This window comes from Mycena indigotica (genome assembly GCF_014461135.1).
Source record: "Mycena indigotica strain 171206Taipei chromosome Unknown Mind.scaff0016, whole genome shotgun sequence".
NCBI lineage: Eukaryota > Fungi > Basidiomycota > Agaricomycetes > Agaricales > Mycenaceae > Mycena > Mycena indigotica.
In genome coordinates this window covers 857,897-872,094 of record NW_023503015.1, presented here as the reverse complement: position 1 = coordinate 872,094, position 14,198 = coordinate 857,897, and the positions used below count along the sequence as shown (strand labels likewise).

The window sequence follows — 14,198 nt, the reverse complement described above, 5'->3', positions numbered from 1 at the left end:
CCGCCCAGAGAGTGCCTCGGTGTCATTTCTCATGTGTCAGCCGGCCCTGTGAATTGGTTTGCAGCTTGTTCACAGCAGACTGTGGGCCAGATATTCGCCAGAATTACACAGGTTTTAGGCCCGCGTTGTTCTTCTTCGTCCAAGTCCCGTTAGAGGAGCAGTTTTGAGGAAAGAGGCAGAGTCTTGGCAGCGAAAACTAAGTAAACAGCCATCAATGCCCTGAAAGGGCGCCGCCGGCTACTGTATTTATTTAGTCAGTAAGATTCTCTGATGCTCGTCCCATTTGTTTCCTTCCCCCCACCATGGACCCCGGTTCGCCCAAGTCCATACGACTGAGCCATGACCAGGAGGAGCGGATACATGCGCTTGCTAGGACGATGTCGGGCTCGGAATCCGTTGAACGACTTCCTGCAACAACGAGGACGGAAACAACCGCAACTGCCTCACAACACTCACATATCGACCCAGAAAAGTTGGCCAACCCTTTTGACGCAACCCACGGGGACGAAACGCTTGACCCGCGTTCCGAGAAGTTTGACATCGAGAAATGGCTCAAATCCGTCATGCATATCGTTTCACGCGACCCAGAGAACTATCCGGTGGGTACTCTTGTTGCGGTCATAATATGCACCTCATAGGAGTAGACACGAACAGCTGGCGTGTCCTTCCACAATCTCAACGTTCATGGTGTTGGCTCGCCCACAGACTACCAGAAAACTGTAGGGAATATCTGGTTGGGCATGTTCAGTGCAGTCAGAGGATGGATAGGCATGGGCACGGGCAAGCGCGATATTCGTCAGTCTACACTCGATCTCTCTATACTCCCCGGAAGCTAATGGTGGGTTCCGAAAGAAATCTTGCGCGACTTCGATGGCTTGGTTAAGTCCGGCGAACTCCTTGTTGTCTTAGGACGACCGGGAAGGTCTGTTTCCTGTGCTCATGTTTCCTTCGTTATCTAATTCCATGCGAAGTGGTTGCTCGACATTCCTTAAGACTATCGCCGGCCAGACACACGGTTTTACGGTCGACCCCGACTCCGATATCCAGTACCAGGGAATTCCCAAGGAGGTCATGCACAATGACTTTCGTGGTGAAGTCATCTATAATGCAGAAACCGACGTTCACTTCCCTCATTTAACTGTTGGCCAGACGCTCCTCTTCGCTGCCAAGGCTCGAGTCCCTCGGACTCGTATTGGAGGTGTATCGCGTGACGCCTATGCGCAACACCTTCGTGACCTTGTGATGGCCACATTTGGGCTCACTCACACCATGGATACCAAAGTCGGCAATGACTTCGTCCGAGGTGTGAGTGGAGGCGAAAGAAAGCGCGTCAGCATCTCCGAAACTACGCTTAGTGGTAAGAACCTATTATGTTCGTGGTGATCACTGAATTGACCCTGGCGATAGGATCCCCGCTGCAATGTTGGGACAACAGTACGCGCGGTCTTGATAGCGCTACTGCATTAGACTTCATTCGAACACTCCGCCTCTCCACACAGTTCGCGGGCTCAACGGCGATGGTCGCTATATATCAAGCATCACAAAATGCTTATGATGTGAATAAATTTGTCATCTCGTTCGTTTCTTTCCGCTGACAAGATATTCCAGCTTTTCGACAAGGCTATTGTTTTATACGAAGGTCGACAAATCTACTTCGGTCCAACGGATAACGCCCGTCAATTCTGGGAATCAAGAGGCTTCGTTTGTGCACCTCGGCAAACAACGGGCGATTTCCTAACCTCACTGACCAATCCCGCCGAGCGCCTCATTGCTCCTGGTTGGGAGAATCGTGTCCCTCGCACTGCAGACGAGTTCGCCAAGGTTTGGAGGGACAGTGCCGAATATCAGACACTCCTCAAAGATATCGAAGCCTACAACAATGAGTATCCACTCAATGGCGATTCGCTCCAGAAGTTCAGGCAGTCCCGGAGAAAGCAACAGTCACGTTCGATGTGAGTTATCGTTGTTAGTTTTACCTCCATTTTATGTTAATGGTTGATGTCTGTCAGTCGCGCGTCCTCCCCGTATACCATCTCCGTTCGCCGTCAAATTGCGCTGTGCATGGAACGTGGATGGCAACGACTACACGGTGATCTCACCACATTCAACACAACAGTCGGTCTTCTTGTTGCAGGCAGGGAAACCGTTGATTGACCTGTCATCTAGGTCTTCGGCAATTTCTTGATGGCTCTCCTCATCTCTAGTGTGTTCTACAACCTCTCCAACACGACGAGCAGCTTCTACAGCAGGTATTTGCCTGCACTCTTCTGTTGTCAAGGTACCTAAACCAATGAAAGAGGCGCTCTTCTTTTCTATGCAGTCCTCGTCAATGCTTTTGCTAGTGCTCTTGAGGTAGCACTGTCTCACATGAAGCATCAACATGTCTCACCCACTCCACAGATTTTCACTTTATACGCGCAACGACCTATAGGTAAACTGTCGCTGTGGAGCGCGCGTGCCACTAACCTATATCCTCAGTCGAAAAACATAATGCATACGCTTTATATCATCCGTATGTGGTTTAAAGGCTAACTGGCAGTCACTTATTTTCGCCAGTTTCGCGGAAGCAGTTTCCTCGATGATTTGTGACATACCAGCTAAAATGATCACGGCAACAGGTGCGTCTGCAGGCCTGATCGAATTCTATCTGTTAACTTTAATACCAGTCGTTAATCTGACACTATATTTTATGACCAATCTTCGACGGGAACCTGGCGCTTTCTTCATCTTTTACCTGTTCTCGATCACGTGCACCCTCGTGATGTCGATGATTTTCCGAACAATTGCATCCGTTTCTCGTTCTCTAATCCAAGCATTAACACCAGCGGCCGTCTTCATCCTTGGTCTCGTCATGTATACGGGCTTTACGGTACCTGTGCGTGACATGGTTGTCTGGTTCAGGTGGATAAACTACATCGTGAGTATCTGTACCTATTGCCGTTTCCGACACTGACATTTATTCGTCCTAAACAAGAACCCTGTCGGATATGCGTTCGAATCGCGTATGTGTGTCTTGCTCTATGTCATTCGCACAACTCATCCCACTAATAGTGATGGTGAACGAGTTTTCGGGTCGGACCTATCCTTGTGCTGCCTTCATCCCGGCTGGGCCTGCATATGCCAATGTGTCAGCACTAAACCGCATATGCAGCACCACGGGCGCGCGACCTGGAAACGATTTTGTCGTTGGAGCAGAGTATCTGGAAACGTCTTTTAGCTATGTTCATAGCCATCTATGGCGGAATTTCGGAATCCTTATTGGCTATATGGTGAGCTCAACTTTACCTGTGCTGAATTATAGCTCTTATTGAAGAGCAGATCGTCTTCTGTGCCACCCACCTGATTGCCACGGAATACATCTCGGCTGTGAAATCGAAGGGAGAAGTTCTGGTGTTCACTCGTGGGCGTGTCCCACACCAACGCAAGGACGACACGGAGAGTTCAACGGTCGGAGAGAAACCGACTGCCGGTAACACCTCAGCAAAGCAAGAGAGTGACATGAAGATCCCTAGACAGACGAAGGTTAGCGTTATTTTCTGTATGAGGGACAGTCCCTAATCTCGTTAGATCTTCATGTGGAAGGACGTTTGCTATGACATCAAGCTCAAGGACAAGTCCGATCGGCGACTACTGGACCATGTCGATGGCTGGGTGAAGCCTGGGACTCTGACTGCGCTTATGGTGAGCTATTTTCATCTAGCATGTTCTGTCTTGAACTCCTTCAAGGGTGTTTCCGGCGCTGGTAAAACCACGCTCTTGGATGTATTGGCAACTCGGACGACAATGGGTGTTGTTACGGGCGACATGTTGGTCAATGGACGCCCTCGTGACCAGTCGTTCCAGCGCAAGACAGGTTATGTCCAACAACAGGATCTCCACCTTGCCACTTCAACCGTACGAGAGTCACTTGAATTCAGCGCACTCCTTCGCCAACACAAGTCGATTCCGAAGGCAGAGAAACTTGCCTATGTGGACGAGGTTTTGGCGCTCCTTGACATGGAATCGTATTCGGAGGCAATCGTCGGTGTACCTGGAGAGGGTCTTAATGTCGAGCAACGCAAACGGCTGACGATCGCGGTTGAACTGGTCGCCAAACCTGAGCTCCTGGTCTTCTTTGATGAGCCCACCAGCGGACTGGACTCGCAGACGGCCTGGTCTATCTGTCAGTTGATGCGCAAATTGGCCAACCACGGTCAGGCCATTCTCTCGACTATCCATCAACGTACGTCGTTACCCTTCGAACGTTGAAGAAATCTGATTTTCGCTCAGCTAGCGCTATCTTAATGCAAGAGTTTGACCGCTTGCTATTCTTGTGTGTTCCTTTCGTCTCTTTTGTTTACCGGCCAATTCTGTTCCAGGGCCCCCGGCGGCAAGACTGTGTATTTCGGCGAGATTGGCGAAAACTCGAAAATCCTCACCAGCTACTTCGAGAAATACGGTGCTTCTCCCTGTCCTCCAGAGGCTAATCCGGCAGAATGGATTCTAGAAGGTAATCCATCTTACTTGCGTTTTCCCAATCTGATGCTTGGAACCAGTTATCGGTGCTGCTCGTGGTCATAAATCCGCCCAAGACTGGCCCGAGGTCTGGAAGGCTAGCGAGGAGCGTGTCGCCATCCGCAAGGAATTTGATGCCATGGCCAGCGATTTATCGAAGGTTCCTGATACCGGAGAGTCTGTTGCCGGGTTCGAACTTTTCGCGATGCCATTCTCAACACAGCTGCAAGAAACCCTGAAGCGGGTTTGGATCCAATATTGGCGAACTCCGACATATATCTACTCCAAACTGGCCCTCGTCGGCATTTCTTCACTCTTTATCGGCTTTACCTTTTACAAGGCGGAAAATACTCTTCAAGGGTTACAAAACCAACTGGTATAGTCCCGAATCACTCAAATGTGCTGTGTTAACTCGTCGTTCAGTTCTCTATTTTCATGCTGCTGATCTTGTTCGGTAACTTGGAGCAGCAAATAATGCCTCTATTCGTGTCGCAACGAGAACTTTACGAAGCGCGTGAGCGACCGTCGAAAGCATACTCGTGGCGCGCATTCTTGATCGCTCAAATTCTCGTCGAACTTCCGTGGCAAGCGCTCTCGGCTGTCGTGAGCTTTGTCTCGTGGTACTACCCAATCGGTCTTTACCGCAACGCCATGCCCTTCCATCAAGTTAGAGAGCGTGGAGCGTTGATGTTCTTGTTTATCCTCCAGTTCATGCTCTTCACTTCAACGGTAGGGGCTCGCGTTATCTTTCAGACACAGAGACTGATGTGCCTTTGCTTCTAGTTCAGTCAAATGTTAGTTGCCGGGAGTGATAGTGCCGAAGCTGCTGGAAATACCGGCAACCTGCTGTTTTCCTTGACCCTCCTATTCTGTGGTGTGCTTGCTGCCCCGAGAACCTTGGGCTGGTGGGTAAGTATTGCAATTTCTTCTTCTGAGCTTGTCCTAAGTTTGAGCTTCTTTCTCTAGATTTGGATGTACCGTGTTTCGCCCTTCAGCTATCTAGTTAGCGGCATGCTTGCAACAGGTGTTGCTAACACCGAGGTCACCTGCTCTGACATCGAGCTCCTGCGGGTTGACCCGACGTCTGGACAAACCTGCCAGACGTATTTCGAGCCATATATCAGCCTAGCTGGCGGCAGAGTGTACAACCCGACCGCGACGAGCGGCTGCGAGTATTGCCCCGTGGCAGAGACGAATGTCTTCCTAGCTTCGAGCAACATTTTCGTGCGTCCTCCCCTTTTGTTCACTTTTGGTTTCTCACCTGCCCATCAGTATTCTCAACGATGGCGCAACTTTGGTATCCTTTGGGTCTTCATCCTCTTCAATGCGTCGGCCGCCGTGTTCTTTTACTGGCTTCTACGAGTGCCCAAGGACAAGAAGACGAAGGAGCTCAAAACAAAAGAACCCACAGAAGAGACGAAATCGGACGTTTAAATAGATAAACTTATAGATGCATTTTTAGCAGTCACTTTAATGTGTAAACGAGCCATTTCACGAATAAATACCCAATTTCTTGAATTTCTGACTAAGGAAGCATCCTCTCAGCCGTTTCCTGCGAGTTCTTTCGCAGCCGACTGCGCGCTTTCGCCGTTGCATTGACGTACACGAAAAGAAGCGCAACCAAGAGTGGGAAGAAGAGCAAAAGAGGAGCAGCTGCTTGGAGACCCGAATCTTCAACGGACCAGATCGCGGTCAAGATTCCTTCCTAGCTCATCAGTTTGAGACTCGCACTGGTGAAAGCACGAACCGAATGCCAAGAATATTGCAGCAAGCCCAATGGCAAAAAACGGATAGGAAAGCACGATGAGAGTACACCAAACGTTAGTGCGAGTGGCGTAGAGGACCTGGCATATGCATCAGGCCGGGAGGTTATCGACTTAAACAAGGATGGTGTCACTTACCTGTTCTGACCAGTACGGCCGCGCTTTAGCTGTTGTAAGGACAGCTACTGAGGCGACTATAATACCTCCAATGAGAAGGCCGAAAGCCCCTAGCATCAGGATATAAGGGCCCCGCAGAGTATAATTCACAATGTTCAATCTGGGGGGTGTTGTGGTAATGAAAACGGCCGAGGTGGCCAGCAGTAAACTAGCCTGTAAAAATGACAGAGATAATCCCGAAAGTCTAGAATTGCCTACCACAAGCAACATGTTATTCAAGCGGTCGCAGGTGATCCTGATTCCCTCCTCCCAGATGCTTTCATCCCCTTCTTCCTCCAGCTTTATAGTTGCCCAGATAGGCTCTAGCCCCACTTGACCGAAGGCAATAAGGGATAGCGCTTGAAAACAGACCTTCAACACGGGGTTGGAAGGTGCTCTCCAATGGCTCGGCATAGAACGACGCTGCAAAAGCTCTTCTTGTCGTTGGAGTTTTGTTAGAGGGACAGGAGGAGAATCTTGAACAGTATGACAAGGTGGAATTGATACGGCAACATCAGCCATAGAAGAAGTGCTGGGGGAAAGCGGCTGGCCTGACGAACCTATAAATGAGTTCTATTGATAAACGCCTGGCAGTAATGACATGACCCCTCGTGTTTGCTGTATGTAGAGGTGGAGACTGGAAGGCCTATAGTCAAAGCATCGGTGGGGCAAGTTAATAATACTGTGTGGCGGTAGAAGAAAGTGTGAACCTACCTCTCATTTGATCTGATACTGTACATTCATTATGGGGAACGAACAGCTTGCCTGTCGATAACGACTCACGGAAATGAACACACACTTCACTCAAGCAGGGAGACAATTTCGATCCAATTGCTCCAGTTACACATGTATGTTGCAGTTGAAGCGGGGGAGAGTCACGTGCATAACCCGTTTGCTTCCTGAACGATCCTGTCCTTCTGAGCAGTCGATTGTCGTATACTCGCTTCGCCAATGGACCATTCGACGATGCAGTCATTTGGTTGATAGATTAGCTCAAGAAGCGCTGTCTGCTCGTGTCAACAGGGGCAGTCGTGGTTGAATGGCTGTGTGTCACCAGGCCCCTCTCTTCGCTCTCTTCACTCTTCCTTCCATCCTCGCTGCGAGTGAACCCCGATTCGATGTAAGTGGTTCCTGATTATACTTGCTGGCGTAGACTTACTTTTTTTAGGTCGTATACAACAAGAAGGTACCAAAACTTTGCGTCTATGAAACCTGTAACCTAACTATGCAACTTGTAGCTATTCGACTAGCTCTCGGTCAACGACCACGCGCACTACTCCAACCAGTAGAGTGACTCAAACCTCAAGGAGCAACTCCAGTTTTCTGTCTACGAAAGGCGTTCTCCCAGGGATTGTTGTCAGCTTGTCTCATTTATGGCCTACCATCCTTCCGTTGTTCACCCCCTCGTAGATTGGCGTCCTTGTCTTGATCGCAATTCTTCTAATGGTCAGGCGTCGGATGCGACGCCGAACGAATGCTTATCCTCCTCAACTATCGTCGTCTATAATCCAACTTCCACCCTCCAGTTGGTTTCATGACTCTCATAGGAACCCTGCTGACCTCATCGTAGCCCACATCCAACCCCCATACGGCCTACCTCCTCAGTCTTCCCCATATTCAACCCCGATGACAGGGCCTCCCATGGGAATGTCGGGGCAATACGTTCCTGAACCTGGCTCCTTTAACCGTGCAAGTGTCGTGCGTCCGATGTCAATGGTGCCTTCTTCACATGCGTCGTCACCACCGCCAATGTCTGAGCCCTCGATACCGAACCCGGTTTGGACTCCAAATTCGCTTCATGCTCAGCAACTTCATCATTCGCCGAGTGTTTCGTCGGGCAGTGGATACGCCTCTTCAACTAATCCACTTCTTCCTCAACAACTACACTATTCACCGAGTGTCTCATCCGGTGGTTATGCTTCCACACCCCCGATTGTCCAAAACACTGGTGGATCAGTTCAACAATATCCTACCAGTCCATCTTCGTCCCACAGCCCTTTGATTCCTCTTACTCCAGCCTCGCCCTCCTCATTTGGACCAGCAAACCTTCCTGCAGTGCAGCAGCAGCAACAACAACAACAACAACAAGAGTACTTCCGTGGTGATGGCAAGACGGTGCTCACTTGGGAAGCACTAGCAGAGCCGCAAGTATCTACTGCTTCTGGCTCAGGATCGGGGTCAGCTATCCCAACAGATGCTCCCCCTAGTTATGACCAGCAATGGCGGCAGTAGAGTCGGGACAATTTCTTGTTTTCTTCTCGCGTAGGTTGTAGTGTAAAATTCTTTAGCGGGTTCACAATCACCTCTTGTCCTCTTGTTCTCGATTGCAGGGTCCCTGATACGTTGCCTTGAGTATTGTTGATCCTCATCGAACGACTTGTAGTAAAGTCAGTAAAGTCAACTGCCGTCAGCCATTCGGAAGGCTTGACCAGTCTTCCCGAGATTTGGACCAGCCCATGACTGAAACCGCGCCATTCTCTGCAGAAAGCTACTTTGCGACGCAACCAGCCCCTTCATCCCTTTCGCAGGACATTTCTGGCGTCAAAGACTTCATAACCCGACAGGTCGAAGCAAAACGCAATGTTGTGCTGGTTACGGTGAGTGCACCGCTCATCAGTTGAACGCTACCTCATGCAATATCGCAGAGTGGCGGAACAACGGTGCCGCTGGAATTGAACGTGTGAGAGCGCTACCGTCGCTGGTCTTCAGAAGGGCTCAAGCTCTCATAGCGTGCGCTTCTTGGATAACTTCAGTGCTGGTGTGTCCGCTACAACAACTAAACAGCGCTCGGAATCCACGTCTAACCTGGAAAACAGGGACTAGAGGCGCGACTTCGGCCGAGTACTTCCTCAAAGCTGACTATGCGGTCATCTTCATGCACCGCCAATTCAGTCTGCAACCCTTTAGCCGACACTATTCCCATTCGACCAATCCCTTTCTCGACTTCCTCGCTGTTGAAGACGAGACGGCATGCATTACCAGCGACACAAGGAAGGATGAGCAACTTTTGTCTGTGTTGTCCGCCTACAAAAGTGTGCAAGTAGCTGGAACTCTCCACACGCTCACATTTGTTACGGTGAACGACTACCTCTGGCTACTGCGTGCTGTGTCGCAGGAAATGTCAATCCTCGGGCGACGGGCGATGTACTACCTGGCGGCTGCGGTCAGCGACTTTTTCTTACCAAGACAGAAGATGGTCGGTCCCTTGTTTTCTGACGGGAATTCTCTCTCATTCAACACAGGCAGAGCACAAGATCCAGTCAGGCAAAGGTAGTCTGCACATTGAGATGGACCAAGTCCCCAAGATTCTCAAACCCATGGTGGAAGAATGGACGAGGGATGGGTATATTGTGTCTTTCAAGGTACAACATCCGTTTCCTCGTGGCATCTTGGGTTTTTTAACAGCTTGATAGCTGGAAACCGATGACCATCTGTTAATTCCGAAAGCACGCGCGGCCCTCAGTCGATACGGCCACCAAGTTGTCATCGGCAACGAGTTACATTCCCGCAAGTATCAAGTTGTGTTTGTGGAGCAGAAGAGGAAGCCGTTACCACCCTTGCCACCAGGTGTCGAGGAAAATGCTTCCTCAGACCATGCCGCAGCGGTAGACGCCCCACTCCCACCGTCTCCTCCTCCCAAGCACATAGTTGGAGAATCGGAGCATGATCATCAGGAGAGTATGACCTTTGTCGAATCATGGCTACGGATCGCAGAAGACGCTGTTGGAAAAGAGATAGAAGAGGACATCGTGACGGAGCTTTTACGGAGGCACGAAGCGTGGATTGAAGAAGAATTGAACACGGAATAGACTGTACAAACATATTGTCTTAACACTATTACAATTCTGGCATAAGTAAGTGCTACTCCCATTCCTCGGGAATATTGTCGTCGTCCCACATGATATCATCCCAAGAGTCGCTGCTCCAGCTGACACCGCTAGTCGACACGACTGATTCTGGCATGCTCGCCTCAGACTCGATATCGGAGAACGAGTCACTGCTTGATGAGCTAGTGGACACGCGGGCTAAGCGAGCGCTTCCTGCCATATCAAACACGGTCCCCATTTCAGTCTGGTCGAACGAAGCAGCACTATCTGCATCTGACAGATACCCTTGTTCGCTCTGTCCTCTCAACCGCGCCGATTGAATTGGGCCTTCATAGTCGGTCTCAGCCTCATTGTCGCTGGTTTTCGCCTTCTCTTTTCCCTTCCAGCTTTTGGCGGCTAAATCGCTTTCCGACATGGTCAAATCAAACACAGAATCCGGAGGCGGAGCCCGCAAGGTCTCTAAACTGGCCGAACGTTTGACGCGACCAGTTTTCTCCTCCCACCGAAGCAGTTCGTCACGCTCACGTTCGTGGCGCGTGAAGAGCTCGTCCCACATAGACTTGGGCGCAGGTTTCCAGAGCTGACGCATACTCCAGTCGGTGTCAAGGATCCCAAATCGAGTCATGTCCTGCCATTCTTGGACGAATGGATGGTAAAAGGCGGCACGTGCGGTGCCTTCATGAGTGAAAAATCTGGTGGGTGGTCAGTCCTCCGATTCACGAATCCGAGAGGGAATGAATGTACAGCTGCGTGAGAATTGAACTCATATGGTTTCTAGTCACGTGTCCAATGAGAGTTGCTTGAACGCGATGGACCTTGAGATTTTCGAATGCATTTGCCAGGACGAGTTTGATGGTCTCCCGCGCATATCCCTTCCGGCGATACGGCTCGTCGATAAAGACACCAACATTAACCTCCGGAATTTGGGTTGCGCCAGGAGGTCCCATGACAAACGGCGAGCCGGTGAGGTAAACCAGTCCTATGATATCCCCCGAGCTTGGTGGTGAGTATTGATGAGGTGGATATTCGGGACGTTGGTAGGCCAGAGTGTGCGCATTTACTCTGGGGAATCTTTCGGGTTCTGAGCGTACTTGTGGTGAGTCTCGGGGGGCCGGGAGGGAGCTGATGGTTTGCGACTGCGCAGTTGAAGTTCGCGGTAATCTCTGTTCCCAGCCATCCAATAGCTGCTCCAAGCGCGACGGTGTATGCTGAGGCTCGATTGTTGGTTCTGCTTGCAGCCTTGACTGGGTCAACTGCTCTTCATCAGACTGGTCGTTGTCGAGCTTGAATTGGTTTGGGGTTGTGGTGGAATCAACCGGAAGAGGCTCGGCGTCGGTCGACGAATATTCTAGCCTGCCCTGCTCTCCAAGTTTTCGATGCTGTTGATAAGTATTGTATGTCCTTTTCATGGCGGGAAGAATAGCTGCTGGAAAATGCGAGTTCCACCAGTCGTCGTCACTGTCAATGGTAAGGCCATCGGGCATTTTCGCATTATTCACGGAATCCTGGAAACACGTGGTTAGTAAAAAGATGCTTTAGCATGGAGCAATACATTTACCTCGTTATGTGGCGAGCTGGAAGCCTGTAATGACCCTAGTTAGTTAGATGTGCTGGTACGGGCACGCATGATTCGCACCTGTCCAACTATGGCCTCAGCGTCGATAGCACTGCCTCTCAGCTTCGAAGGAGAAACTGGTTTATAATTGTTCTTGGATGCAGAAGACGAAGAAGACAAAATATTGGTGACCTTGCGCCATTCGTCTACTTTCTTGTGAGCGTCGTCCTCAATATTTGTGGTTTCGGGAACAGTGGTTTTGTGGACAATTCCAAAGAACACAGCAGTTTGGGCAAACGAGAATATATCGCACTCTGGTTCCGCCGCAGGCTCGTATGCTGAAATCTGCAGATTTTCCCAAAACCGCTGGATACGGTCAAAATTGTCGTCCTGACCCTCTAAGCCCACGGAGATGGTGATGAATTTGCTTGAGAGAGAATTCGGTGACATGAGTGTAAGGGGAGAAGATAGTGCTGCGTCTTTTGCCGCTCAGAGGTCTATTTGTAGTTGTTGATCATTCCGCCCTGACTCATGGACTCCTAGCGTTGTAGTTGTAAGCCTCTTTTGCGCAAATAACCCTCCTTGTTGATGCTGAACACTGCAAAAATGAATTGAGGGCTGCCACAGTAGCTTTCTAGTATTTGCAATAGAACCCTGAACATTATTGAAGAGACACGTATAATTAGCGTGTTGCGAGGTTGCGGGAGAAGCTGAAGATCGGGTCGTCACACAGTCACGACTACTTTGCTTAGCGCCCACATTCATGTCGCCGCCAGACAACACGTTTGTTGACCCTGTTGTCTTCTCCGAATGGCACACGATCCGTCCTGGGAAGCCTCCACTAACACTCACCGTTCGGGAAATCACCTCTGTATCGGTCACCTTCATCCTTTCGTCGACATTCTCGGATTTGGGGGCTGACGCGGACCCTTACATCGCGTCACTTGGTCTTGCCGCGGACGATAACAACGACGAGCATGATGACTCAGATAACGACACGGACGACTCTGTCCAAAAGAAAACCTCCGTTATTGCAGAGGCTCTCGCAAAGGGATTGTCTGTCAACGTGAACAACGCGATTTGGAAGGGCGTATATATTCGAGTGGACGACAAAACCGAGGAGGCTGTTATAATTATATACGGACTCATGCCAGGCAAGAAGTACGACATCGATTTGGGCCTAGTGCAAGGAAATATCCGGCAGCAGGTTGTTACAGACGGTGCGCCAACCCCGCTTTTCATTCTCTTCTCTTCTCAAATTCTGGCATAGACCTTGATATGGCCTCTTCAACGACGTTGGCGGAATCGGATTCTTTTGAAGGAGCCGAATCGCCTATCCCAACTCCGTCTTCGTCACCCAGTGGCACAATTTCTTCTACTCCGCCTGCAGCACCCCATCCCCAAATGACCCTTGAAGACCGCTTAAAACAGCTTCAAAGCACCCTTTCCCTGATTGACGCCGAACGAGACGGGGTCACGCTCTCTCTTAAAACTGCTCGACGAGATGCCCAAAAGGCAGATGCTGCACTGCGTTCTGAGATCGAGATTCTCAAACGGGCTTCTGAGAAACATGCGGTTGCGGAACATAGGGCACGACAGAAAGTGCTGGCTCTCCAAGAAGCAGCCAAACGTGCTCAGACATCGACAAAGGACATAGAAGGAATGGTGGTGGAAGTAGAGGCAGAGCTACCGGCGCTGTTGAAAGAGCGTTCTGGACGGGAAAAGGCTTACGCCCGTGTCAAGGAGGAGGCGGATCGCGCAAGACGGGAAAGAGAACGAGAAGAAGACAAAGAGCGGAGAAAAGTTGAGGCGATGAAAAACGAGTTGAATGGTCTGGGGAACAAGATGGAAAAACTGACTGGAAAAAGGGAAAAGCTTGAGACGGTCATCATCCCTGATCTGGAAGAGCAACTGCGCGAAATTGAACTAGAGATCGAGCGCATCGAGGCTGATCCACTAGGCTATGCCTACTCGCAGGAGTCTCCAGAGGGTTTTGATGAACAAGCACCACGGCCTGGTATCATTCCTCGGCCCGCGCCAATTCCTATCCAAAGACCGGGTCTGAACACATCGTCGTCAAGGTCAAGTTCTGACCATCCATTTTGGCGGCCAAATAATGCATCGCATCAGCGCTCGTCCTCCGCTAGGAATGATTCGTCGTCATCTCTCAGCTCCAATTCCTCACCGATACACTCTTCCGCAACACTCAACACATCCACGTTATCAGGAAGGGCAGCACCATTCGAGCCTGGCAAAATACTTAACAGACCGTCACAAAGCCAATGGATAGCAGCTCGCGCAGCAGGCAAATGGTGACCGGTTTGCATTGCTTCCACTACTGTATCTATAGTTGTTTGTAGCTTTGAGTACATACCATAGATTTCGTCTTGTCAACAGCGGGAA

At 50.2% G+C, this 14,198-nt stretch overlaps 6 protein-coding genes across 6 annotated transcripts; 4 read left to right on the top strand and 2 right to left on the bottom strand.

Moving 5' to 3' along the window:
- Positions 1-302: 302 nt before the first annotated feature.
- On the top strand, positions 303-5,928 carry MIND_01362200 (uncharacterized protein; the record flags this gene model as incomplete). Its single annotated transcript, XM_037370051.1, has 25 exons — positions 303-599; positions 645-795; positions 853-922; positions 972-1,357; positions 1,408-1,556; positions 1,609-1,952; positions 2,010-2,115; positions 2,167-2,249; positions 2,298-2,352; positions 2,401-2,431; positions 2,479-2,512; positions 2,557-2,618; positions 2,667-2,917; positions 2,975-3,002; positions 3,052-3,269; positions 3,319-3,522; positions 3,568-3,681; positions 3,727-4,222; positions 4,270-4,312; positions 4,359-4,489; positions 4,536-4,870; positions 4,918-5,223; positions 5,278-5,403; positions 5,461-5,718; positions 5,767-5,928. 25 exons carry the CDS (start codon positions 303-305, stop codon positions 5,926-5,928), a joined length of 4,440 nt encoding a protein of 1,479 aa, XP_037213607.1.
- Positions 5,929-6,019: 91 nt separating this feature from the next.
- MIND_01362100 (uncharacterized protein) lies at positions 6,020-6,935 on the bottom strand (the record flags this gene model as incomplete). The annotated part of the gene is made up of 4 exons (XM_037370050.1): positions 6,020-6,195; positions 6,242-6,338; positions 6,396-6,587; positions 6,633-6,935. The coding sequence occupies 4 exons, from the start codon at positions 6,933-6,935 to the stop codon at positions 6,020-6,022; spliced, it is 768 nt and encodes a 255-aa protein (XP_037213606.1).
- Positions 6,936-7,364: 429 nt separating this feature from the next.
- Positions 7,365-8,645, top strand: MIND_01362000 (uncharacterized protein; the record flags this gene model as incomplete). The annotated part of the gene is made up of 6 exons (XM_037370049.1): positions 7,365-7,392; positions 7,437-7,533; positions 7,582-7,599; positions 7,652-7,769; positions 7,824-7,938; positions 7,984-8,645. The coding sequence occupies 6 exons, from the start codon at positions 7,365-7,367 to the stop codon at positions 8,643-8,645; spliced, it is 1,038 nt and encodes a 345-aa protein (XP_037213605.1).
- A 224-nt stretch (positions 8,646-8,869) lies between these two features.
- MIND_01361900 (Phosphopantothenate--cysteine ligase CAB2) lies at positions 8,870-10,222 on the top strand (the record flags this gene model as incomplete). The annotated part of the gene is made up of 6 exons (XM_037370048.1): positions 8,870-9,010; positions 9,059-9,093; positions 9,143-9,171; positions 9,230-9,609; positions 9,656-9,775; positions 9,827-10,222. 6 exons carry the CDS (start codon positions 8,870-8,872, stop codon positions 10,220-10,222), a joined length of 1,101 nt encoding a protein of 366 aa, XP_037213604.1.
- A 52-nt stretch (positions 10,223-10,274) lies between these two features.
- MIND_01361800 (Spermidine n1-acetyltransferase) lies at positions 10,275-12,245 on the bottom strand (the record flags this gene model as incomplete). Its single annotated transcript, XM_037370047.1, has 4 exons — positions 10,275-10,932; positions 10,985-11,745; positions 11,799-11,822; positions 11,877-12,245. 4 exons carry the CDS (start codon positions 12,243-12,245, stop codon positions 10,275-10,277), a joined length of 1,812 nt encoding a protein of 603 aa, XP_037213603.1.
- A 313-nt stretch (positions 12,246-12,558) lies between these two features.
- MIND_01361700 (uncharacterized protein) lies at positions 12,559-14,111 on the top strand (the record flags this gene model as incomplete). The annotated part of the gene is made up of 2 exons (XM_037370046.1): positions 12,559-13,015; positions 13,066-14,111. The coding sequence occupies 2 exons, from the start codon at positions 12,559-12,561 to the stop codon at positions 14,109-14,111; spliced, it is 1,503 nt and encodes a 500-aa protein (XP_037213602.1).
- Between the last annotated feature and the right edge of the window lie 87 nt (positions 14,112-14,198).